The sequence below is a fragment of the Tursiops truncatus genome, chromosome 18 (assembly GCF_011762595.2).
Source record: "Tursiops truncatus isolate mTurTru1 chromosome 18, mTurTru1.mat.Y, whole genome shotgun sequence".
Classification (NCBI taxonomy): Eukaryota; Metazoa; Chordata; class Mammalia; order Artiodactyla; family Delphinidae; genus Tursiops; species Tursiops truncatus.
This window is the reverse complement of record NC_047051.1, coordinates 20,670,572-20,698,455: the sequence shown is the minus strand read 5'-3', so window position 1 is coordinate 20,698,455 and position 27,884 is coordinate 20,670,572. Positions and strand designations below refer to the sequence as shown.

Here is a 27,884-nt window from a genome sequence, read left to right as displayed (position 1 = left end):
GCTGCATCACCAATGTTTAAAGCAGTGTCCACCACACACTAGGTATTCAGTAACCTAATAAATAATAAATGTATTAGCATACTTTCACTTAAGCACAACACATCCTGATAACCAAAATACTCCCAATAAACCCATTATAACATCTAAATTAATATTAAATGGCAATTTTCTCCAAAAGGATTTTAGATACTAACCTTTGATTACATACCCCAGAATCTGAAAGCAATGACAAAGATTCTTAAATATACTGTTTGGCTTTAGAATTCTTTATTAACAGTAATGGAGATAAATTAAATTAATGAATCTGCCTTAAAAAAAAAAAAACACCTGGAAATCAAATCAACTCCTCCTAAATCAAAATGCCCCCTTTCAACCTTGTCAAATACGGCTTTAGAACTCCAGTGACAATCAGGTACCCATGCAGTCCTTCAGTAATCTGCTGCTTAGTTTCCTTAGAGAGAAGAAATAAACCAAGTTCAGATTTTTCTGTACACTGAGCAACAGGTGAATCTTAGGCATACCTTACTACTCCTGGTAGAGATGGCCAGGGAGAAAAAAATGGAAAATGAAGAATCAATCTCTGTAATATTCAATTCCTCATAATACAAAATGTGTTACCATTTCAGTGGTGAACTACCCAGGGATATAAGTTAAGAATCACTTCTCAAAGATTTCTGGGTCAAAATAATAAGACAAGAGCACCAAGAACCATTAGAGAAGAATAAAGACTTCTTAAAATGTAAATCAGCAAGAACATTTAACATAATTTATATCTGATTTACATGTCATTTTCAAAAACAAACCTACCAGATTGAATAAGATAAAGAGTGTATTTTAGGAAAATATGTTCAAGAATTATGGATGCTCCAGTTAACCAGTTTTTATTGCTCCAGTAAGACATAATAATGTTGCTAGGTCCTAGCAACAGCTGACAGAATCATTCTGGTTCTTCTAAGTCACCACAGGGAGGAGAGAAAAAAAAATTGATTCATCTAAATAAGTTAGACAAGATGATCTCTTACCAAGACAAAGAAAGGGCTAAGCTTATCACCAAAATCTTTTTTGGGGAAAAGACTGGGTTTTGTTGAACTTATATATCATAAAACTATTATCAGCTGCTTACTGGATGGATAATTTATCCTGAATGATCGCAACATAAAAAAAGGCCATTTAAGAAAAGTCCATAGCAAACATCATTCTCAATGGTGAAAGACTAAAAGCTTTTCCTCTAAGGGACAAGGCAAGGATGCCCACTCTCACCACTTTTATTCAACACAGTGTTGGAAGTCCTAGCCAGGGCAATTAGTCAAAAAAAATTTTAAAAAGGCATCCAAGTTGGAAAGAAAAAAGTAATTATCTCTACTTGCAGATGGCATGATCTTATATGTAGAAAACCCTATACGTTCCACAAAACAAAACAAACTGTTAGAACTAACAAATGAATTCAGCAAAGTTGCAGGATGCAAAATCAGCACACAAAATCAGTTGTGTTTCTATACAACAATGAACAATCTGAAAAGGAAATTTTAAAAAACAATTCCATCTACAATAGTATAAAAAAGAACAAAATAAAGCATAAAAATTACTTAACGTAAAAAATACTTAGGAATAAACCTAACCAAGGAGGTCAAAGACTTGTATACTGAAAACTACAAAACACTGCTGAAAGAAATTAAGATACAAATAAACAGAAAGACATTCCATGCTCAAGGACTGGAAGATTTAATATGGTTAAGATGTCCATATCATCCAAAGAGATCTACAGATTCAATGCAATCCCTATCAAAACCCCAAAGATAGTTTTTGCAGAAATATAAAAATTCATCCCAAATTTATAAGGAATTTCAAGGGAACTCAAATAGCCAAAATAATTTCAAAAAGTAATAACAAAGAGGATTCATGCTTCTTGATTTCAAAATGTATTATAAAGCCACAGTAATCAAAACAGTGTGGTACTAGCAGAAAGACAGACAAGCAGACCAATGGAGTAAAAGAGAGCCCAGAAATAAATCCTTGCATATATGGTCAAATGATCTTCAAGGGTGCCAAGAACATTCAATGGAGAAAGGAGAGTTCCTTCAAAAAATGGTGCTGGGAAAAGTGGTTTTCTACATGCAAAAAATGAAGTTGGACCTTTACCTTACACCACATACAAAAAATTAACTCAAAAGGCATTAAAGACTGAAATATAAGATCTAAGACTTAATAAAACTCCTACAAAAAAACATAGGGAAAAATCTTCATGACATTGGGGTTGGCAATGATTTCTTGGATACAACACCAAAATCGCATGCAACAACATAAAATTGACAAATGGGACTACCTCATACTTTAAAAACTTCTGTGCATCAAAAAACACTATCAAGAGAATGAAAAGGCCACCTATGAAAAGGGAGAAAATATTTGCAAATCATATATCTGATAAGGGGTTAACATCCATAATTATAATGGATTCCTATAATTCAACAACAAAAATCAAATGGACTCAATTAAAAAATGTGTAAAGGAGGGCTTCCCTGGTAGCGCGGTGGTTGAGAGTCCGCCTGCCGATGCAGGGGACACGGGTTCATGTCCCGGTCCGGGAGGATCCCACATGCCACGGAGCGGCTGGGCCCATGAGCCATGGCCGCTGAGCCTGCGCGTCCGGAGCCTGTGCTCCGCAACAGGAGAGGCCACAACAGTGAGAGGCCCGCGTACGGCAAAAAAAAAAATAAATAAAAAATGTGTAAAGGATTTAAATAGACATCACTCCAAAGATGATATACGAGTGGCCAAAAAACAAAGCAATGAAAAGATGTTCAACATCATCAATAATCAGCGAAACGCAAATCAAAACCACAGTATCAACTCATACCAGTTAGGATGGCTACTATCCAAAACACAGAAAATAAGTGTTGGTGAGGATGTGAAGAAATTGGAACTCTTGTACACTGTTAATGGTGTACAGCAGCTTGTATGGAAAACTGTATGAAAGTTCCTCAAAGAATTAAAAATTAAACTACCATATGATCCAGCAATCCCACTTCTGAGTACATTGCCAAACAAACTGAAAGAAGGGTCTTGAAGAGATGTGCACACCCATGTTCATAACAGCACTATTCACAATAGCCAAGAGGTGGAAGCAACCTATACGTTCATCAGCAAATGAATGGATAAACAAAACGTGGTATATAGACAATGGAATATTATTCAGCATTAAAAAGGAAAGTAATCCTGTCACATGCCACAATATGGATGAACCTTGAAGACCTTATGCTAAGTAAAATAAGCCAGTCACAAAAAGACAAAATGATTTCATTTATATGAGGTATCTAAAGGAGTCAAAATCAAAGAAACAGAGAAGTAGAACGATGTTTACTATGGACTGGGGAGCCAGGAGATAGGTGGGGGAGTGAAAAGGAGATGTTTAAGGGTTATAGAGTTTCAGATTTGTAAGATGAAAAGGTTCTGAAGATCTATTTCATGTCACTGTGAATATACTGTATATACATATATATAGTATATATATATAAAAAACACTACCAAATTGCCATTTAAAAATGGTTAAAATTAAGAAATTTTATGTTTTTTAAATCATAATGATTTATATGTTTTATAAACATATTAACATTGATTGAAGTATTGATATTTCAATATGGTAAGTATTAAATACTTATACATAGTTCAAAAACACTAAGTAATCCATTGTAGTAATGCCTAAAAGCTTCTGAATAGTAGTTTAGATTCTAAGAAAGTAAGATTATTTAAAATATACAATCCTACTTACCTTGGCTTGTCTCTTTTTTCTCTTTGTCTTTCAAAATCTCGTCCTCTGTCCTTTCCATCTCTTGGTTTTTCCTCTATCCTGTCTTTTACTTTATATTTTTCTTTATATTTTTTCCCCAGAGCAATATCTTCCTGTATAGGAGGGGGTGGGCTAGGAGTACGAGGTCCTTTCTTCTTACTTTGGTTGCTTTTTGAATTCCTGAAGGTAACAGAAAGCTATCAGAAGTCTAAAGACTTTTAGAAGGTCAAATATTTTTTTCATTTTAACAAAGCACTTTTAAAAAATGGTAGCATTCCTTTTAATAACTTGCCATTTACTATTTTATATACTAGCAATCAATATCAAAAAAAATTTACTTGCTACCTACTTCATTAATACTGCTTATTATATAATTTTAAAGGGTATATTTCTGAGAAAAGATAAGAGGTGGAATAGGAAGAGATTCTTTCAGGAAGGAAAATATCATAAAATAAAACAACTGCATGAACTGAATTTTTTTTTTAAAGCTTATTATAGAAAAGTAGATGAAAAAGTAAAAATCACCTATAATTCCATTACCCAAGTATAGCCAATGTTAACACCTTGGATATATGTCCACACTTTTTCCATGTCTCTTTCCCTTCTTCCCTCCCTGCCACCCCATACACACAGTCATAATAACAATGTTTTGTAAAATTTTTTGTACTAAATATAGCATGGGTATCTTTCTATAACAAAAAAGTGGATTTTTTTTTTTTTTTTTTGCAGTACACGGGCCTCTCACTGTTGTGGCCTCTCCCGTTGCGGAGCGTAGGCTCCACACGCACAGGCTCAGCAGCCATGGCTCACGGGCCTAGCTGCTCTGCGGCATGTGGGATCTTCCCGGATCGGGGCACGAACCCGTGTCCCCTGCATCAGCAGGCGGACTCTCAACCACTGCGCCACCAGGGAAGCCCAAAAAAGTGGATTTTGATAATTATTCTTATGGACTGTACAGAATTTCCTTTAATAGATATGCTCCATAACTTCTTTAAACAATTTCACATTGATAAGTTTTTCAGGTGGTTTCCATGTTTTCAGCATTATAAAGAACAATTACATCAACTATAAATGAAACCTTAAGCACTGTTAGTAAATATTCTTTTAAATCTTTGTTTTAAATCTTAAACATTCATTTAAATCTTTCCCAACTCTTAGATTACAGAGATTGATCCTTTAAATTTTAGAATTTTGTATTTCACGGTTAATCTACCTGGGATTGTTTTTTTGGGTCTAGACTATCCTCTTTAAAAGTTGGCATTTAAAAGCATTTTATCTAAATGCTATAACTTTGAGCCTTTACACATTACAAATTGTCTGTCTTTACTTCCTACCCTGACAACAGTTTGAGCATTTTGGTGTCATATCCTTTTCCCTCAGAGCTCTATAAATATTGTTACAATATTTTGTGGCATTTAGTGTTTTGGATGAAAAGTCCAAAGAGAGTTAATTTCTTTTCCTATGCAGGTTACCCAGCTTTTCTGACTGTATGCATTATTATATTATTCCTTGCAAACTAAAAATTTCATCAAGATAAGCATACATTCTTTTTTTAACCTTTTCTATCACTCACTGTGCTGCTTCAATCTGAAACCCTAGTCTTTTACTCACTTTTTTTTCTATTTTTATTTCATCAATTCTCCATGTGACCCGAGTCTCTCTGGTTTGCTTTATTATAGTCACTGCATCTCCTAGATCACTCCTCCATTGTTTTCCATTATTCCATCTCTCCTTTTGCTTTCCAATATCTTAAAATATTGGAAATATCTTAAATGTGTTTTCAAATTCAGTAAATTTTCTTTTAGGTTGCACTCATTCTACTAATATTAAATTTGGCAATCTCTTTATTCTGCTATTTCCAGTTTTAAAAATCATTTTTCATCCAAAATATTTTTGTTCACAGATTGCTTTTATTTTCACGATCAACTGCTCTCAACAGATCAATCAATATCCTCTCAAATCATATTAAAATTTTGAATTAATTTCTTATTTAAATTTGTTCCTGTTTTCTGCAACATTGAATGTTCAGCCTGGTACGGAGTTTTTAAGTAGCCCTTTCTCTTCACACATCTGGTAAGTTTTCATCAGCTACTTATTTCACTAGTTATTGTTATTTATAAATGACAACTTAAGCCAAAATCCTAAAACTTACTTCCTGTGACCTAGAGTTCTCTAATCCCAAGATGCCTTAGCTGTAAAAAAGGTAACGGATAGTATCTTCCTCAAAATTGCTGGTAAGATTAAAAACAGATAAAAGCAACTGACTCATAGCAGGTATTCAGAAAATTTACCTCTCTTAGTCCTTATCCCTACTTCTTATTGTCATAGATAGGGTCAACCATCTAGCAAATCAGAAGTTATTAAAATATGACCAAATCTACTTTTCATCTTTGTCTTCTGCCAAAACGATTATTAGTTACATATCTCACTGCATATTTATGAAGTGACTCAAATTTTTAATGTATTTAACAGATAAGTGATGTGTCTACATTTCTACATATTTTTCCACTTAAAAGACACACACTGATCAATAATTGGTAGATAGTCACAAAAATTACTTAAAAAACCATTTTCAAGATAAAATGATAGAGAAGTTCTTGACACAGACTGTATTTTCACATCATTGCCTGTGACAGAAACTAGCTAGGTGTTTACTACACTTTTGTCCTGGCCATACTGTTGAACCATACTGTCTAGACCGTTCTGAAGTTAGATGTGGCCAAATGACCAAGCTCTGGCCAAAAAGAATGTGAGTGAAAGTGATGTACACCACTTCCAGGCCTAACTAATAAGACTCTCATACTCCAGGTAATTGTAAACTATGTAACTAAATAAGTGCAATACTCTTAATTTTTTTCTTCTTTGGTGTCCTCAAAAACCTAAGAAAGTAAAGCCATGGTCAGAAGGAGCCTAGGTACTGAAGCTGCATGTATAGAAGAGTCACCTATTAATCAGAAACACCCACTTCTTACTTGAGTGAGAAATAAACTTCTGTTGTGTTAAATTCACATTCTGGGATTAAGCTATTATAACCACCAGGATAATGCCAGTACACTCACTAAAGTGCAGAATTTCTTCAAATACCTTAAAAAATATATGTAGTTGGAAAACATAGTTGTGTTACAGAGTTTGCAAGTAACTTCCAACAGAATGGGCCAAAGTTGATTTTGTGCATTCTGAAGTCAACAAGATCTTTCAACATTTTTTTTTAAGTCAAATGATTATCCTTTAGTGGCAAAGAGCCCACTTCCTATTTGTGGCACACAGCTCAATTATCTACTTCTATCACTTTTAGAGCCTTTTTCTCTCTCTCCCCAAAACTTATTTTTTTTTGAATAGCTTTTGACATACTTCACATGTTTCAGCTTAAAGCTTTCCATCAGGCTCTCTCTCACAATAAATGTCTAAGAAAACTGCCAATTTTCACAGAGAAGTGTGAGTCTTAATTTGTCTGTGATTATCTCTGTCTACTCAATATGATAATCATGTAAAACCAAGGAGTTTGTTTACCTGACTGTCACCTCAGTTGATTTACTGGCATTGGCTGCAACATTCCATTGAATTTTAACTGATTCCAATCCTTAACTTGTTGAATGTATTCAGTTTATAGTATGATCCACAATGTAACTAAAAGTTGATGGTCTGACCCACTCTAGGCAATGTAAACTGCACAACTACAGAAATGCTATATCCAATTCAGTGTTTTCTTTGTACCTTTAACGTACTGTTTTCCAGATCCTTCTGCTTCTATTATTAAATTAATGGTGCATCTTAAAGTCAATATCTTATGATACAGAAATATAGTAGTTAAATCAATGTGAGTAATTATTATGCTCAATATTCATCAAAGTATAAGTGAGTTACTAACAAAGCAGTAAGAGAAGACTACATGAAAACGAACAGGATGAAACTAACCCTTCATCTAAATAGTTATAGAAACTTTCTACGAAGAGATTAAGTTTTGAAGATTTTATAAATATTTAGAAAGGATTAGAAAATGAAAAGGAGTATTTCTGGTATGCTGGCAGTTTTTTGGGAAATGAATGGAATTGAGGGAAAATTATATAATTGGTTAATCAAAAGAATAAAGAGCAAGTGGGGTAAATCATATCACTGTATAATTCAGCTTCTTTCATATCCCTTTATTCAATCTTAGGCACAAAGGAGAGAATCAAGTCAACTGTACAGAGTGCCTTATTACAATACAAAGCTCTTTGCAGAGTAGGTGCTGTGGGGAGATAGAACAGTGAACCATGAAGACTGCAATCTTCAAGGAGCTTAAATTTAATAGAGGTTGTAAAACATATGTGCCACAGCTAAAATATAATACAAATAGCAATTAGTATTAAGTGAGAGGTATAAATAAAATCTGATACATAAAGGGAACAGAAATTATGTTCAGTAAGGAGAAATGGGAAAACTTAATGGAAAGACAGAATCTGAGCTAGACATAGATGGACTGAAGGTGATGAGTGTAGGAAGAAGGCTGGACAAAAATATGAACAAGAGTGGAAACAGTGGAAAGATCAAAGTATGAATGCTATTCTAAAAAATCTGAATTTCAGTCAAACTACTAAGTTTTTCAATGGCATAATAAATTAATTGTAATTGTTATTTTAAGATTTCTCTCACAACATCTGTAAAGTGAAGGGTTAGGGCAGCTGAATGAAAATGTTTATATGTGTGGCAGAATGGACACTAGATAAATAGAGTTAGTAGGATGATATAATAAACTAGGTAAAAAGTAAATGGAATCTAGAATAGGGTTAAAGCCTCTAGAAACTAGAAGGAGACAACTATGAGTTTCATTATGGGTTCAAACAGACATTTGCCAACTGGTCAAATATTGGGAAGAGGTTTTTAGTTTAGCCTTTTTCTTAAATAATAAATTAGTGTATGTCCTTTAATAAAATTTAAATAGTCCACAGTGACATTAAATGAAAAGGTATCTCCTGCCTTATTCTCAACCCCTCAATGTAATTTATTTCTATCTTTATTCTTTCAATTGACTACTACAATAATTCTAAATAATATATTCATACTGCTTCATACATACTATAAAGAATTTAATCTCTTGATCATGTACACAAGGAGACAAGAATGTTCATTGTGCATAATCTGTAAGAGCTAAAACCTGAAATCAACTTAAACGTTCAACAAAAGAAAAGTAGATAAATACATAAATACTAATATGAAAGAACTACAGCTACATACATCGATATAGATAAATGTAAAAAAAATGCTAAGTGAAAAAGTTACAGAAGAAAAGTTGTATCTATATTAAGATTAAATAGATGAAAGTAATACTATATATTATAAGATAATACGTATTATGGAAGTATAAACACACATGCATAGGTATCATAAACAACAAATTCAAGAGGGAAGGACCAGAAATATAGCTGTTTATTCTTAAAAAATAAAAAGCTCTGAAGCATATACAGATGGGACACAAACCTTTGCTTTATTGTTCTCTATAATTTTCTTTTAAATGGAAACTTTTCACACTTTTTTCTTAGAAGAAAAAAGTTTACATTAAATACTGAATGAATTAAAAGTATCTTTATGTAATCTACCAAGTAATTCTTTTGAATATCACTTCAGAAAAAGCTATTTCATTCTGGCACTATTTATCACCCTACTGACCTCTGCTGGTCCAGCAAGGGAGAGGATACTGCAGTTGTCTTCCTGTCTTTCTTGCTAGTTGAAGATGACGACTTAGGGCTTGATTTTCGCTTTGGAGATTTGCTAGACTTTCTTAGAGAAGGTGATGGAGATAACTTTGATCTAACCACTTCTGGTGAAACCTTCCAAAAGAATTCAGTAACTCAATTCAGAAACTCTTCCAATCATGGTTGTTATAATCAGACAACAAAGCACGTGTTTTTAAATTATACCAAACTTCAGATGAAGTATTAAGTGTTATGATAGCGACCACATATTAATATTAGTCTGGCTCCTGAACCTATGCTGTTAACCAATACTAACTGCCCCAACATAACACTAATATCAATAAAGCAAACTAAAATTATGAAATTTCAAAATCTCCTCAGAAAAAAAAATTATATTCAAATATATTGTATCTTTCTACTCTTTAAAAAAGAAACAAGTATTCTAGAAATAGCATGGGCCTAAAAACCAGATGTACATAGATTCAAGTCCCATTTTACATTAGCTGGTGACTCCAGGCAACAGAAACTCAGTTTTGTTTATTCAATAACAAATATATGTCCTATTTATCTAATAGAGAAATGTGAAGATTAATTAACATATGTGAAGTATCGATATCCTAATACAACTTAAGATGTAGCAAGCAGCTAATGAGTTCTCTGATCAGTACTCATTTTGATGTTAATTACTAACAAATTTCAATAAATAGCATACCTCCTTTTTAATAATAATTTCTTCTCTTTTCTCCATGTTTTCTTGTTCCAGCTTCATTAATTCCCTCTGTATCTTTTGACGCTTCATTTCCAATGACAACTCATGAACATAATCATAATTAATATCTCCATTGTCAGAATCTTTAAAATAAAAATTCCATTACTTGTCGGAAACTATAATTATCTATACCAAAAATTAGAGAAAATTTTTCAACTATTTTTTATACAAATTAAAATGGTAGATTCTTTAACAAGAACAACATACTTCAAAAAGATAAAAGAAATATACACTGTTTCTGTAAAGAATTAAAATCAATATGGCTAATTTCTTTATGAAAACAAACATTTTTAAGGTTCCTGGGTTTTCTGGAAGTGATTTTGGGCTGTTTGGGTTTTTGGTTAGGAGACGGAATTTTTAAAAGATACAATTAGGGCTTCCCTGGTGGCGCAGTGGTTGAGAGTCCTCCTGCCGATGCAGGGGACGCGGGTTCGTGCCCCGGTCTGGGAAGATCCCACATGCCGCGGTGCGGCTGGGCCCGTGAGCCATGGCTGCTGAGCCTGCGCGTCCGGAGCCTGTGCTCCACAACGGGAGAGGCCACAGCAGTGAGAGGCCCGCGTACCGCAAAAAAAAAAAAAAAAAAAAAAAAAAGATACAATTAAAACACTCAGCTATAAATTCTAAGCATTAAAGGCACCAAAGCCTTCAATATTTCATGCTGCATATGATATGATTATCTTCTTCATTTTCTTAAAGACTCAGTATTAAATTAAGGTCACATTAGGTGTGCAATACTGTTTCCAGTTTTGTTGCTTTTTAAAAAATTAATATCCTAACTAATTTGTATCTAAAAATAAAGTTAAGTAATTTTAATACTAATGTGTACATGAGCTAATTTCTGAAGGATCTATAACATTTTCATTATAAGTGATTTGTACTAGTTTCTTAGACTAGAACTGTCCATCTCTTCAATGGATCTGATAGCATGTATCTATTTCTATTCATCCTTTCCAAGGAAAAGAATCTGAGGGTTGGTTTGGGTGGGGGAAGAGTGGTGTGAAGAACTATTTCATTACAACATGTAGTTTTCAGAGGCTCCTGGCACTGCTACCTATTTGCTAATAATGCCAAAAGCCTGGAGGAGGAAATTTCACTGACTTCTATTCTAACACATGAACACACTGGGCTTGACCGATTATAAACTGAGGTGCCTTCTCAAGCTATACTTTTAGCACTTAAGATCATCACTTCCTAACCTGGGGTAGAGAAATAAAATGAAGAACTAAAAAACGATAAAGATAAGGAGTCCTACTTGATTGCTTAAAGCACAAAACAAACGGACATCATTGGCATGTATAGGTAAATACATTAGAATGAAAACTATCCATTCATGCTTGGGGACTAAGAGGGTAATTATATATCTTATTATCTGTGTCACAAAACTTGATTACTCATCTTATACTGGTGTATGATGATAATTTCTCAGTAAATACATAACACTGACTAAATCATGCTTTTCAGTCAGCAAGCAATTACTAAATATTCATGGGCATGCAGTTTTTACTACACAAAATAATTAAAGATACTGAATTTAATTAAATGAATAGTGGCTATCTCTAGTTATGATTTTACACTCCGTTGAGACACTTTACATCACTGAATAATAGGGTTCGATGATCCAGTTTGTTGTGTTCTTAAATTATTAACAGATAAAATTTCATTACCACATACTAAGGGTAAAACAAAGGAAAGGGTAATTAATTGAGAAGAATGATTTACAGTGTTTCTGAAGGTATTATCAATAATGTTCTGCTCATCTAAAAACTGCTCTCTGGGAATATCACCCATACAGAACACATGTAAAAAAATGACAAATTGGCTTTCAGTCTTTAATCCCTAACCACTCAACCAAGGGAGAAGTGCGGGTAGGGAGAGACCTGAGCAGTTAAAATATATGTCGAAGTCAAGGTACTATAGCTAATATATTTTGCTTAGAGGGAAAGCTCTCAAGTCTTTACTCAGAAACTACTTATTCTAACTTTACGCATATCTGTTATAATCAAACATAAGATGTTTTCCCAATCTATAAGAGATGGGCTATGAAGTAGGCACAATGCAACTGATAGTCTGACAAAAGAAAAATCAGAAAGCACAAAACATTAGGAGAGGACTCAAAAACAGAGTCTGAGGAGGGGAGGGATAAATTGGGAGATTGGGACTGACATATACACACTGTTATATATAAAATAGATAACTAATAAGAACCTGCTGTATAGCACAGGGAACTCTACTCAGTACTCTGTAATGGCTTACATAGGAAAAGAATCCTAAAAAAAAAAAAAAGAGTGGATATAGGTATATGTATAACTCAATCACTTTGCTGTACACCTGAAACTAACACAACATTGTAAATCAACTATACTCCAACAAAATTTTATTTTAAAAAAGGAGTCAAACCATTTAATAAGTTTAGAAAATGTCTCTCGTATCTTACAGCTTAAGGTTATCATTACAATTACCTTAGAATCATCTATATGAATCAGCTGTTATAAGTCATCAGGAAAATATTAAATATAATTAGAATGGCACATTTAACAGGCAGAGATTTTTTAAGAATATGTAACAAAAATACATCTAGTACATAATGTTGACATTCTTTATATATAAAGAACTCTTACTAATTAAAAGAATGGGCAAACGACATGAACAGATATAAACACAAAAAGAAACACAAATGATATATAAATAAGCCTTTTTCATGTATTAAAGAGCCATTTTTTTCCTAATTATAATATTTGGTACTGGCAAAGGCACAGATAACAGGCATGTTCATTCTTTGGATGTAGCAATGTAAACTAATATTTCTAGCCTGGAAAATAATTTGGCAGTATAGGTAAAAGCTTTAAGAATTCATACCCTTTAATATGACAAATTTACTTCCAGCAATCTACTGTATGCAAGTAATCATATTCAATAGATATAAAAATAAGGCTTTATATTTATACTCTTCTACACACATTGCCCCATAGAAAGGTTTTTCCATGTCATACACAAAGGTAAAACATCTTCATTTTAACATCTGCAAAGCATTTCATGATATGAACATATCATAGTTTAACCATTTTCCTTCTGACATTTACTTTGTTTTCAATAGTTTGCTATTATAAACAAGACTTCAATGAACATCTTGATACCTACCTTAGTTTACAGGAGCAAGTATTTTTTTTAGAACAAACTAGATTTGCTGGACAAAGGTAAGTATGATTTTTATTTTTAATATTGCCGAATTATACTCCAAAATAGCTTTACCAATGTAAACTTCCACTTGATAATACTAGTAGTTTTCATTTCTGCCAATCTGATGGGTGAAGAATGCTATTTCTATTTCCACTGGCATTTCCCTGTAGTAAGGCTGAGCATTTACTGTCCATTTCTATTTCCTCTATGAATTTCGTAACCAATTTTTGTTTCTCTTCCCTATTTTCCAACTGGACTATCTTTTTCTTATATATTTGTGGAATTTCAATATAGGTTTATACAGTGCTTTTATTATATGGTTACACATTACACATGTCAAATACTTTCTTACAGTGATCTATTTTTAATAGATCACTTGCGTGTTTAGTTTCACAAAAAATTTTGAATCCTCATATAATCAAATCTTTTACAGCTTCTGGATTTTATGCTTTATTTTAGGAGGATGTACATACCACCAAGATTGCCAAAATATGTTCATTCATTTTCTCCTCTACTGAAATGATACTTTTGCTTTTTATATTACTGCACTGGTCCTTATGGTAAAAAATATGATAAATTTAGGGAACCAAATAAAAACAAAGACTTGGGAGTGGGGAGCTGGAAACACAGAAAGCAATCGGATAATGAAAAGTTTTGTAGGTACAAAAGAATTTGTACTTGATCCTCAAGGCAATGGGAAATCAGAGAATTTTAAATAGGGGAATGAAATGAACCAATTTATTCTTTTAAAAGCTCACTCTAACTCAGAGAATGAGAGAGGTATTTGCAATACATATATCTGATGAAGATCTCATATTCAGAATATATAAAGAATACTCAATTAAAAAAAACAGTAACACAATAAAACAGTAGGCAAAAGTCGAGAGTAGAATTTATAAAACAGGTTGTACAATGGCCAAAAATGTGAAAAAGTTCTCAATTTCATTACTCATTAGGGAAATGCACACTAAATCCACAAAAAGATACTACCACACACCTCCAGAATGGCTAAGATGAGAAAGGCAAAAAACAACAGAGAAAGGAGAATCATTTTTGACTTGACATTATCCACTAAAGATGAACATATGAAAACTCCATGGCCCAGCAATCCTACTCCCAAGCATAAACTCAAGGGAAATGGGTACATGTTTACCAAAGATCTGATTAGGAATAGTAATAGCAACTTATTCATAACAACCCCAAACTAGAAATTACTCAAATGTTTATCCACAGAATGAATAAATTATGGTATATTCAGTGAAATACTATATACCAGTAAGAATTAATGAACTATAACCATACGCAATAATCTCACAGACATACTGTAAGCAAAAGAAGCTAAGCAGGGACTTCCCTGGTGGTGCAGTGGTTAAGAATCCACTTGGCAATGCAGGGGACACGGGTTCGAGCCCTGGTCCGGGAAGATCCCACATGCAGCAGAGCAACTACGCCCGTGCGCCACAACTACTGAGCCTGTGCTCTAGAGTCCACGAGCCACAACTGCTGAAGCCCACGCGCCTGGAGCCTGTGCTCCGCAACAAGAGAAACCACCGCGATGAGAAGCCTGCGCGCCGCAAAGTAGTCCCCGCTCGCCGCAACTAGAGAAAGCCCGCGCACTGCAACAGAGATCCAACGCAGCCAAAAATTAAATAAATAAATTTATTAAAACATAAAAAGAAGCTAAGCACAAAAAGAGTACATGCTATAGGTTCTATTTATATAGAGCTCAAAAACAGACAAAATTAATCCATGGTGGCAGAAAATCAGGACAGCAGTTATCTTTGGGAGATGGGGGCTGGGAGGCAGTAACTGGAAAGGGAGTACAAGGGGGCTTATGGGATACTAATAATTTTCTATTTATTTATGGGTGCTGGTTATACAAGGCTGTTCTGTTCATGAAAATTCAGTAAGTGGTACACATGAATCATGCACTCTTCTGAACATATTATTATACTTCAGTAAAAAAAATTTTTGTGAAGCGTATTCTGCCTTTAAGTGAAGAATGATTTAGGAGACAAGGCTAATCTCAAGGCATGAGGTTAGAAGGTTATTTAATAAAATATATTTATAGGCAACAAATATCTTAAGAACTAGAATATTAGTAGTAATTTAGAGAAACAGATGGTTCTGAAAGACATTCAGTAGACAGAAATGTTCAGAATTCCATAAATGTCTGGGTTGAGGGGAAAAAGTAGTATCAACAATGACTCTCAGAAAAGGGAACTCTCTTGCACTGCTGGTGGGAATATAAATTGATACAGCCACTATGGAGAACAGTATGGAGCTTCCTTAAAAAACTAAAAATAGAATTACCATATGATCCAGCTACTGGGCATATACCCAGAGAAAACCATAATTCAAAAAGACACATGCACCCCAGTGTTCACTGCAGCACTATTTACAATAGCCAGGTCATGGAAGCAACCTAAATGACCATCATCAGATGAATGGATAAACGAGACAGATGAATGGATAAACCATAATTCAAAAAGACACATGCACCCCAGTGTTCACTGCAGCACTATTTACAATAGCCAGGTCATGGAAGCAACCTAAATGCCCATCGATAGATGAATGGATAAACATATATACAATGGAATATTACTCAGCCATAAAAAGGAATGAAATTGGGTCATTTGTAGGGATGTGGATGGACCTAGAGACTGTCATACAGAGTGAAGTAAGTCAGAAAGAGAAAAACAAATATTAAAAAAATATATTAACGCTTATATGTGGGATCTAGAAAAATGGTACAGATGAACCGGTTTGCAAGAAGAAATAGAGACACAGATGTAGAGACAAACGTATGGACACCAAGGGGGGAAAGTGGGGATGGGATGAATTGGGAGACTGGGATTGACATATACACACTAATATGTATAAAGTAGATAATTAAAAAAAAAACAACGAAACAATGACTCTCAGGCTTTTGGGAAACCAGTAGGAAAGTGGTGCCCTTAAGATATGGGACTCAGATGGAGGTATCCAGTTGGTAGATGCCTCAATTAAGAGCTCCAGATATTGGAGTCATTAATACATAGATGTTAATGATGCCCTGGGGGCATGATTTCATCTGGAGAGAAAAATGGAAAATGAGAAAAAAAGAAGTCTTGGTAAAGGGGAAACAACTAAAAATTTTAGAAGCTGCTTCTAGAGACAAGTGGTTCTCAAAGAGTAGTCTGAGGACTCCTAAGGATTCCCAAGACAATTTCTAGAGTTCCAGAAGATCAAAATTATTTCTATAATACTACGTTATTTGCCTGGTTTACTCACTCTCTCTTGAGTATATAGTGGAGTTTTCCAGAAGTCACATGATATGTGATATCAGTAACAGATTGAATGCAGAAGCAGATATGAAAATCTAGAGGTCTTTCATTAAGCCAGTTAAGAGTTCACTTTAAGAAGTTAAAAAGATTTTCAGGGAGTTTCCTGGTGGTCTTGTGGTTAGGATTCGGCGCGTTCCTGCTGTGGCCCAGGTTTAATCCCTGGTTGGGGAACTGATCCCACAAGCCTAGCGGTGTAGCAAAAAAAAAACCCCAAAATGTGCAAAAACATGTAAAACATTGCCACCTCCTCCAATTTCTATTTTTGCTTTGCAAAGCATAGCTATTTTCCATAAAAGTATATGTTAGGTTTACTGCTGTCATTGTTAAATAAATTAATAAATATTTTAAAATGTTCTCAGAACCAATTTCTAATATGGAGACTACTGAAACAGATAATCCACAAAACAAAAGTTCTTTGGGGTCTATAAAAAGAGTGAAAAGTGTCCTGAGACCTAAAAGTTTGACAATTACTCATACAGATCGACTTCTTCTGAGTCTAGCTAAAATTGCTATTCACTTTAGACTGAAAATGCAGAAGGTAAATATATTAAATGAGCTCAGTCTAACTCCATGCTTCAATATTCCTTAAAACAGAAAAACCACAGAGATACACAACAATCAGAACCTCCAGAGAAAGAGTAAGAAACAGCAATGTATTCTGTATGTAAAACTACTATAAGAGACATTTACTCACCTTTTAAAAGAATTTCACATATAAAAGCCTCTTGTAGTAAAATCACTTTCGTTTTTTAAAGATGATAGTCTGAGCGAAGCCTTGGGAATCAACATTTAAGGGATAGACAGCATACAAGGAGCCTCTATGTAAGACCAAAGGGCTTCAACAGGAGAACAGAAAACCTGACAAATGATAGATGGAAGCCAAGGGGAAAGTGTTTCAAGAAGACAGAGCCTCTGGGATGTGTCACATGCTGCAGAAAGGTTATAGAAGAAGGAGACAAGTATGTCTCCTTTTATTCAGCAAAGAGGAGGTTATTGTGACCTTAAAGAACAGTTTTAGTGAAGACAAGCGTCAGAAGACTGAATAAATATGAGGGGAAAAAGTAGAATTTGGTTGTAAAGTGGGAATAAGCAGGGTGATGGCTCCAAATAATATGGGGAAAAGAGAAAATGTGCCAAGATGGATGTTAAAGCTGTAAAAGACAAGGCAAAATAAATGAACAAGACTGCAGAGGTGGGAGGAAATCAGGGGAATATAACTTTATGCAGCAGGAGGGAGGCCCCTTGTAAAGAAAAAGAGGGAAGTGAAAAAGTTTAGATGTGAATGAAAGACTAGTTTATAGGTGTGGTGGCAGGAAGTTGAAAAGAGTCTGTGGATAAAGAAGACTTCCCTGGTGGCGCAGTGGTTGAGAGTCCGCCTGCCAATGCAGGGGACATGGGTTCGTGCCCCGGTCTGGGAAGATCCCACATGCCCGCGGAGCGGCTGGGCCCGTGAGCCGTGGCCGCTGAGCCTGCGCTTCCGGAGCCTGTGCTCCACAACGGGAGAGACCACAACAGTGAGAGGCGGGGCTGGAAGGTTTGAGATTTAAGGAGAGGGTTTGAAAGAGCTACTATAAAGAAAAGGAGCAAACTAACTTAGGCTTTTCTGAACCTTTAAAATGTTCAACAATTAGCATGCATTATTGTAATGGGAATAGAAGTTTCTATTTTGAAAAATAAGCAGCCAATATATTTTGGAATGTATTTTATACAAAAATAATTAAGATGAAAAAAAAAAGTTGAGTGTGTTAAGAGTTAATCCCTTAGAATTTAGGAAAAGTTAGCCATTCATCCTTGAACAGTTAAGGCTTGTAATATTTTATTTACTGCTATTTTGTAGGAGGTATTAGATTTATTTATGAAGTCCCATGAAGTAATCATAGAGAAGTTTCCTACTTGTTCTTAGAAGCAACGTTTTAACAGACAATACTGTATAAAGATGGAATGGATTTCCTTAAAAAGTACTGATGTTCAAATTACTGGACAGCCATTTAAGGTACTTTTCAAGTATTAGTAAGTTTTCAGAGATAGTTCTTAAATATAGTAGTAAACATTTTAGGCTTGCAGGCTCTTGGCTGTCATGGTACTCAATTCATCTATTGTAGCTCAAAAGCAGCCACAGAAAATATGTAACCAACAGACATGGCTGTTCTCCAATAAAACTTTATTGCAAAAACTGGTGGCAGGCCCACAGCTATAATTTTCTAGCCCCTGGTTTCAGTTTTCAGCTATCTGATGAGGAAGCTGCTTACATCCTTAAACTCTTTAGTTTTGTCATCTATAAGTAGAGTAACAAAGCTACTGATTTAATGAGGTAATTATATGTTATATTAAAATGCCCAGTACACCCAACACATTCAACAAATGTGAGTTCCCCTTCTCTGTATTTGGTAGTGTGAGGCTACAGTGCTCACATACCAGATCACAGAAGTAGAGAAGAGAGAACATTCATGGTGTGGAAAGTAAATGCTTACTTGTTAAAGACAATGACTCAAAAATAATTTTGCTAATTTCTTACGAACAAATTCCAGGTCTCAATTATCATCTGATTTCAATTTCTTGAAAGATGAAATCCAACAATGTTTTAGAAATAATTTTCCTATGTCTTTAAGGTTTAAGAATCTCACTTTTAATATTTTATGCAAAACAATAAACATAAATTTAGATTCTTTTAAATCTTGGTACTGAGGAACTTAAAAATTTACAAATGTAATAAAATTCCAAAGGACTGTGATGCTGTACAGTAAGTTCTAGGGAGAATAGCTTTCTTTGCTTTTGTTCTGCTACTATATGCCATTTTCTGCCTTATAGCTCAGTAAGATAGACACAAGTCAATTAGACAATTCTGAAACTATAGCTGGAAAGTGTTTTGAAGCCCACAGGAAGTCTACAAAGTGAATAATCAATAAATTGACTATATAAACAAAGATTTTTTGAAACTCACCATCTCTATTAGTTTCCCATTCTACATTTTCTTCTTCACTTTCTGGAGTTCTCTCCTTAGTGATTTTTATGTCTTCCTTTTCCCTATGTCTCCCTCTTGAAGATTCTTTCTAAAAAGTACATACATACACATGGGTTATTATATTTATAAAAACTACATGAGGTAGTTACTATAATACAGAATATTTCTAACTTCATCTTTGTTTTATTAGAGAATCAGTCTTGCAAATAATCACGCATCCAGTAAGTAGAGGAAGTAACACGTTCTAGAGTATCACGATGAAAAGACTGTACTATTATCTGTTTTACTAAAGAACGGCAACTTGGTAAATGTTTGAAGTAACTAAGATTTTAAAAGATAAAACGAAAATTGAATAATAAGCATTTGGTAGTACACTACATACTCAGTTTCTACGTGAAAATCACAGGGGTAAAGTTTAAAACGGATAAAGTACAACTGGAGGAATTGTAAGTGACTATTTTAAAATGACTTAAAAAGGTTACACCGTTCACAGTAGATTCTCAAATATAATTGCTGATCTAAGACTTGTCATATACTAACGTAAAAGCATTTACCTACAGCTAAAGATAAATCCAAACTCATCTAATAATTTTATAAATGCTTTAAAAGGGGAGATTTTCCCTATTTTGATGAAACCAAAATGGTAACTAAAATAGTTAGAAAAGTTACCTTTACATTTCAGCTAAAAACCAAAAAGTTTTACATTTTATTCCAGGTATAACAGTAGCCTATAGACAAAGCAGGACAACAGTGATTCAGCTCGTAAAATTTAATTAAATATCCTGTTACATAAGATGAAGACTCTAAACCACATTTTACTAGGTGGTAAGAAAATAACCAGTGTCATGGAATTGTTATCTTCCCCCCACCATGTCTCACTTTTATTAACACTAAATCCTGACTATGAAAGACACTAACACACAAGGACATTAAGTGCTGAGAGTTCTTTCTGGGCATTACCAGACATAAAATTTGGCTGCTTAAAACACAAATTAATTTCTCTTTGTCTTCTTTTTAAAGAGCTCTAGCATATAACTGCTCCTAAATTTTACTTATTTAGGTATGAAGTCATGTTGTAAGTATTACTGCTAAACGACATATATAGTTGCTGGTACGACAACAGAGGCTGACAAATATCATTAAAAGATTATATAATTGTATCAGCCATGACAAAACGGTAAAAGGTCAAAAAAAGAGAAAGAAAAAAGAAATGCACTCCTATTTGTACATAAGACAAAGGAGAAAAAGGAACACAATCTATTTTTATTCTTAAAACACATTTTGTGGAGTATCTATGAAGAGCTATTCTATATCCCAGGTAACTTTTGAATGTTCTGTAGATTACACCCACTATAAATATACATTAGTATGTGCTATATCAAAAAATTTTCATAGAAAGTTATCTTCAAATTACTGAATAATATATTCTGGGTTTTTCTGTCTATAAGGTATCAGACTACATTTGTCTATATGTAGTTGTAATACCAACTACAAATGTAGTTGAAAAGGGTTTCAGAGCAGTAATTCTGGTACTGGAAAACAAAATAATCTGCAAGTTTGTAACAGAATATTTTTAACAGATTTAGAAACAGATATAATAATCTCAATAAATTTCATTAATAATTTATGTATTTCATAATATTTACCCTACATATTGAAATTATATAATTTTTGTATTACCTATTGTTTTCCAATATGACTCTAATACTGCCCCCAGAGATCACATATAACTTCTATTATTAAGTACTAGAGATTGAATGCAGGCTTCAATATGTGGTGGAATTTCAAGTTAGGAGGTAAGTTTTTTCCTAATACTTTGTCACTATCTCACCTCAAATCATAATAGAGGAAATTATTTTGATAACACCTAAGGCTTAGATCATTTTTTAAAATGTTGTATTTCCTCATTTTTCCACTTCAGTAGTGTATAACTTGTTTAGGCATGTTATTCCTTGTAAAATAAAATTATTTCCCTCTTTCTCTGATCATATTCAAATATAAAGGGTCTGGTATTACTTGTCCCATGTAGTAGAGCATGGTCTGCTCTTTCACCTTCCTGTAATTTCTTGAATAGAATGGACTATCATCTTACTGCTCTTACATGCAAACATATTAATTAGAGGTACAACCATATGATTATTATGTATTCTAAATTAATCATTCTGGAACATGTACATGTTCAAGTACTTGTTAAAGAACCACAATATTTTAGCCAGTACCCATGGGATATTTTATGAATTCAGAATTATTTGGATTTCAAAATATATTAAGTAACAATGCCAGTAGGGTCTGGAGCAGCAACCTATAATCAAATATACTGATATTTTTGCAGCAAAACATATGAATTCACCAACTGGGTAAAGACTGTATAATAAGCTTCATATCAATTAAAATCAGGTTTTGCTGCCAAATAAGTCTATGCCTAACTTAGGAAAAATGTTTGGTTTTAAATGTCTCTTACATTTCAGCAATGCAATAAATAATTGTGAACTTTACTTTCACTTTATTTCTACTTTATATTACATTCACATTTATTTCTTAAACATTATATGTATGGACAGATTATATTTATTATAAATTTTATTTTTAGATAGTAAGGAGGCATTACCAAGAATACGATCTAAAAAGAAGTGTTGAAGCAAAAAGAATTGAAAACCAATATTAACTGGATTAGCAACCATAATAATAAAATGTTAGGGGTCTTTGAAGTAATATAATTCAATTTCCTACCCCATGCTGAAATGTTTTTCCTAAATATTGTACAGTTATAGAAGTCCTCTAATAGAATAATTTCACAGAAAAAAAGATTTACTCCCAAGGTCTCCACTGATAGCTCTCCAATGTTGCATTCTTTGCTCCCATTTTCAGAAAGTTCTAAATATTAGAAAATTATTTCTTATACTGATCACAACTCTTTTATACCTCTTCAGAATTTCTATTGATTGGAACTAGTTCTGACCTCTAGAATCGTGCAAAACAAATCTAATAATTCTTCCACGATAGCTATTTAAATATTTCAACAGTCACTAAATCTCTTCAATATCTTCTTATATCAGGCCAAAGATACTCTACACACTGATCATACATAAATATTTCACAATTTTCATACCCCTCACTGCTCTGTCATCTTCTCTGGGCACACTAATTTGCCAATGTTGCTTCAATAAAATGTGATAACTAAAATTAACCTAGTCCTGCCAGAGCAGCATAGAGCATATAGCTTCCACCTCTCCTAGTATAGAACTGAAATTATTCTTGCATTAATGAACTTGTTTTGCGGGGGGGTGGGGAGTTTGGGGTAGAATTTAAATAAGAAACTATAATCTTATAAGCTATATAAATTTAAATTACAATCTCACATAAAATGAAGTCTAGAAATAGGGTAAACTTCAGGGCTGGGTGATGTAGTAACACAGTGAAATCACTGGAGACCAAATTTTCTTGTTGTTTTTTTCCTTTCTTACAGCTCTGCTATTCCTACTGTTGACTTCACATTAAGGCATATTTCTTTTACCACGATGACAAGCAATCTAGGTTCACCCAGTGTGTGCCTCTCTCCAATCACAAAATAAGAATTTTTTCTTTCAGTCTGAGTAGGCCAACTTCAGTCACATGGCCACATCTGAATCAATAACTGATGGCAAGATAGTAGCCACAGGCTAAATGAATTAGGCCTGGTTCCTGAATCAACAGAATTAGCAAGGAGAATGGGATTATTATGACTAGACTAGACTAATGAGTGTCTAGCAGTGAATCTGGGGTCAACTCCCCAAACCAAAATGCAGCTTCAAAATGAAAACAACTGAATGGATTCTGGGGAGTTCAAAGTAACATACTATACCTTTGGTACTACACTTCACCTCCTCAGAGTACAATGCCACACTTCTGACAACTGCAATAGGCCATTAAAAAAAGACACTTTCCGACCTAGTAAACGTTTTCTCTGTTCACCTTTACTGTTGCATTTTGGACCTTCCTTCTAAGGTCATTTTCCATCATCCTGATGTATATCCTTTTAGACATTCTCTGAGTAATGAAGGTCTCCTGGTAGTCAACACTCTCAATTTTACCAGAAAGCTTCTTTATTATTTCCTCATTCTTGAAAAGCAGTTTTGCTGGGCTCATAACTATGGGTTCATACATTCACTTCAGCTTTGAAAATAGCATTCCACTGTATTTTGGCTTCCATTATTGTTACTGATGGTATCAGTCTATCATTCCTTTGTAGAAAGATCTGACTTTTATCTCTGGGTTTTCCAATATTCTCTCTATGCCTCTCATGTTTTGCAGTTATGATATAATATCTACTTGATATGTATTGTGCTTTCTGCAGGCTTATATCTCATCAATAATGGAAAATTCTCAGCCACTATTTCTTTCAATATTGCCTTTCCCATTTTCTATTTTTTTCCTGGGATTCCAATTAGATGTACATTAGGTTTTCTAAGTTTTTCCTCCACATTTGTGAACCTCTTCAATGTTTTCTATAACGTTTTTATGTGCTGCATTCTGGATAAACTCTTCAACTCCATCTTCCAAGTCACTAGTTCTCTCTTCACAGATGGGCCCAAGGCTTAGTGTCTGACTAGCTCTAATACCTGTAAAAGTCTTAAAGTCACTACCGGCTTTCACACTTGCTGCTCAATCCTTGGTTTCAATTCTGTCTTTGTTTTGCTGCTGTTTACATTCTTGAGAAAGCACGTCAAACCCTTCTCTCAGCAGCTCGAGTTAAAGTTAATGTTAATCCAAAGTTTTCTTCTGTCATTTACTATCACATATTATATCAAAGCTATTAACAATTCAAAAAGCTATTATTAATTTTTAAAAGATTATGGTTCTCACCTTAATGTTTTCAAAACTTTTCAACTGGACACTTCTGATTAAGGCTAAAAACTTTTAAATAATGAACAATGCTTATTGTGGCTTTTTGGTCTGAATATTAGCCCAACAACTGAGCTCAGTATATAGCTTTTAGGACAGATATAACTGACATTTTGAAATTTTAAAATGATTCACAGATGTGCAATTTCAGATCCTTTCAACACTACAGAAACACAGATGGTAAAGAAACTTAGATCTACACTAAGGAAACTGTAGTTTATTTTGTTTATACTATACTGAAGAAAAATCCCCTAATAGGGTTATCAGAGATTTTCTTTTATGAGGTGGTCACAAAAATTATACTAGCTCATCTCAGAATAAGCAGAGTCACAAAAAAACAAATAAGATTATAAACTTCAAAAAACAGTCAACAGATAACAAAAATCAGGTCATCTCCAAGCACCATATTTTAAAAATTACAATGAAGAGAGAACAATTATTAATATTTCTGTATCTACGTACCGATTTATACAGCAATGAAGAGCACAGCTACAGGAGATGGGGAGTGAACTAGACAGAAGCATACTACTAACAAGATACTTTAAAAGACATTCTCAAACCAAGATAGATCAAGTAGACAAAGATACGAAAACTACAGGAGATCAAAACAACAGATGTTTCAGATATACTTTAGAACCTGAAAGCCAAAAAATAGAAAATATACCTTCTTTTTAAGCATATACAGAAAATTCAGAAAAACGGACCATATCTTAGGCCACAAAGAAAATCTTATCAAATCTGAGAAAAAGAAATACAAAAAGCAATAATATAGAAGTTATTTTTTAAAAAATCAAAAGAATACACATATAAAACAAACAAAAGGCTCTTCAATCTGAAAAATTTTAAACATGCCATTAAGCAATTATTGGACCACAGGTGAAATACAAACCTAAAGATGAGAATTCCTTAAAAATAATGACAATGAAAGCATGATATATGAGATCCATGGAATTCAGCTAAAGCAGTTATCAGAAAAATGCTTATAGCATTAAATACGTGTGTGTATATGAAAATAAATAAATAAATATTCCACCAATTCAAAAAAGAAAAGGAATACAATAATCCAAGGAGGGAATTAATAAAGAGAAATAAATGTGTTGAAAAGAGAAAGAACTAATACATAAATCCAAAAGCTGATGCAAATAAACCACTGACTAAGCTAATGAAGAAAGAAGGGAAAACGCACAAGTATTCAAAATCCTATATGACAATGTGAAAGTAGCCATTAGAACAGAGAAAACAGAAAAACGTGATTTCTTTGCACAACTCTATGCAAACTAGTTTAAAAACCTAGACAAAGTACATAATATTCTAGAAAAAAAATTAACAAAACTGACTTAAAGTCAAAAGTCTACTAATTTCCACTGGAAAAATAAATTACTTACAGAACTTCTTCATAAAATAGTACCAGACTCAGGTGGTTTCACATGGGAATTCTACCAAACCTTTCAAGAGCAGAAAATCCTGATACCACTTAAGATATTCCAGAGCAAAGAATTAGGAATATTTTGTTATTATAAGGTACTTGGACTACCTGTGAAGTGCTATAGTATTATTTGAAAGTAGACTTGAATTAATCGTAAATGTAATTGCAAACTCTAGGGCAACCACTAAAAAAGTAAAAATAACAAGTATAATTGATATGTTAAGAAAGGAGAGAACATGTAATAGTATAAAATGCTCAATTCAAACCATAAAAGGCACAAAAACAGTGGAAGACAAAAAATAGGAACAAAGAACAATGGTATAACAAATAGAAAACAGTAACAATTACAGTAGATATTAATACAACTGTATCAATAATTACTTTAAACATCAATAGACTAAACACACCAATTAAAACACAGATTGTCAGAGTGGATCAAAAAACAAGACCCAGCTAGCTATACGTTGTCTATGAGAAACCAACTATAAAAATAAAGACACATATAAATTAAAAGGAAGGGGACGGAGAAAGATATACTATGCTAAAGAGAGTGGGAGTAGATATGTTAATTTCAGACAGGCAGACTTCAGAATAAGGAAAGTTAGCAAGGACAAAAGGACATTACATGATAAAGGGGACAATTCTTCAAAAAGACATAACAATCCTTAGCATATATGCACCTAACAACAGTGTCAAAATATATGAAGTAAAAACTGATATTACTGCAAGGAGATATACCTGATCCACTAATACATTTGGAGACTTTAACACCCCTCTATCAGAAATGTACAGATCCAGCAGGGAGAAAATTAGCAAGAACACAGTTGAAATCAAAAGCACCTTCAATCTACTGGATATAACTCACATCGACAGACTACTTCATCTGATGACAGTAGAAAACACATTCTTCTCAAGCTCACACGGAACATTCTGGACCATTTTATGGACCATAAAACACACTTTTAAAAGAACAAAAATCATATAATGTCTAATCTCAGATCACAATGGAATTAAACTGGAAATTAATAATGGAAAGATAGCTGGATAATCCCAAAATATATGAAGATTAATCAACACACTTCTACTTAACACATGGGTCAAAGAAGAAATCTCAAGAGAAATTTTAAAATATTTCAAACTAAATGAAAATAAAATACAATTTATGAAAATTTGTGGGATGCAGTGAAAGCAGTGTTTAGAGAAAATTTTACAGTACTGAATCCATATAGTAGAAATGAAGAAAGCTCTAAAATCAATAATCTAAGTTTCCACCTTAGAAAACTTGAAAAAGAAGAGCAACTGAAATCTAAAGTAAGCTGAAGAAAAATAACAAAAATTAGCGCAGAAATCAATGAAACTGAAAACAGGAAATCAACAGAGAAAAACCAACAAAACCAAAAGCCAGTTCTTTGAAAAGATCAAGCTTCTACGCAGGTTAACTAAGAAAAAAAGAGAGAAAACAAAAATTACCAATATCAGAAACAAAAGAAGAGACATCACTACAGATTCCAAGGACATTTAAAGGATAATAAAGGAATACTATGAATAATGCTATGCCCACAAATTTGATAACCTAGATGAAATGGACTAGTTACTTGAGAGACACAATCTGCCAAAACTCACACATCAAGAATAGACAATCTGAACAGACTTATATCTACTAAAGAAATTGAATCGATAATTAATAACCTTTCAAAACATAAAGCACCAGGTCCACATGGGTTCATGTAAGAATTCTATCAAACATTTAAGAAACAACTTATACCAATTCTCTATAGTCTTTTCCAGAAGACAGAAGCAGAGGGAATATTTACAGAATTATTCTGAGGCCAGCATTAATACCTAAATATCTAATACCAAAACTAGATGAAGACACTACAAGAAAAA

The 27,884-nt window shown here is 33.6% G+C and overlaps 1 protein-coding gene across 10 annotated transcripts in view; it reads right to left on the bottom strand.

Annotated features, from left to right (window-relative positions):
- The window catches only part of ZC3H13 (zinc finger CCCH-type containing 13), a 91,457-nt gene that overhangs the window by 44,098 nt on the left and 19,475 nt on the right, over nt 1-27,884 (bottom strand). For 8 of the 10 annotated variants that reach the window (XM_019936540.3, XM_019936539.3, XM_019936543.3 and 5 more), the window contains 4 exons: nt 19,670-19,778; nt 10,169-10,308; nt 9,431-9,591; nt 3,767-3,964 (listed from right to left, as the gene is read on the bottom strand). The exons of 1 other annotated variant lie outside the window; for it this stretch is intronic. In XM_019936540.3, coding sequence (XP_019792099.1) covers nt 3,767-3,964; nt 9,431-9,591; nt 10,169-10,308; nt 19,670-19,778 — 608 coding nt within the window. Of the gene's footprint in view, nt 1-194; nt 217-3,766; nt 3,965-9,430; nt 9,592-10,168; nt 10,309-19,669; nt 19,779-27,884 lie in introns of those variants that run through there. One more of the 10 variants, XM_073795211.1, reaches the window with a different exon arrangement.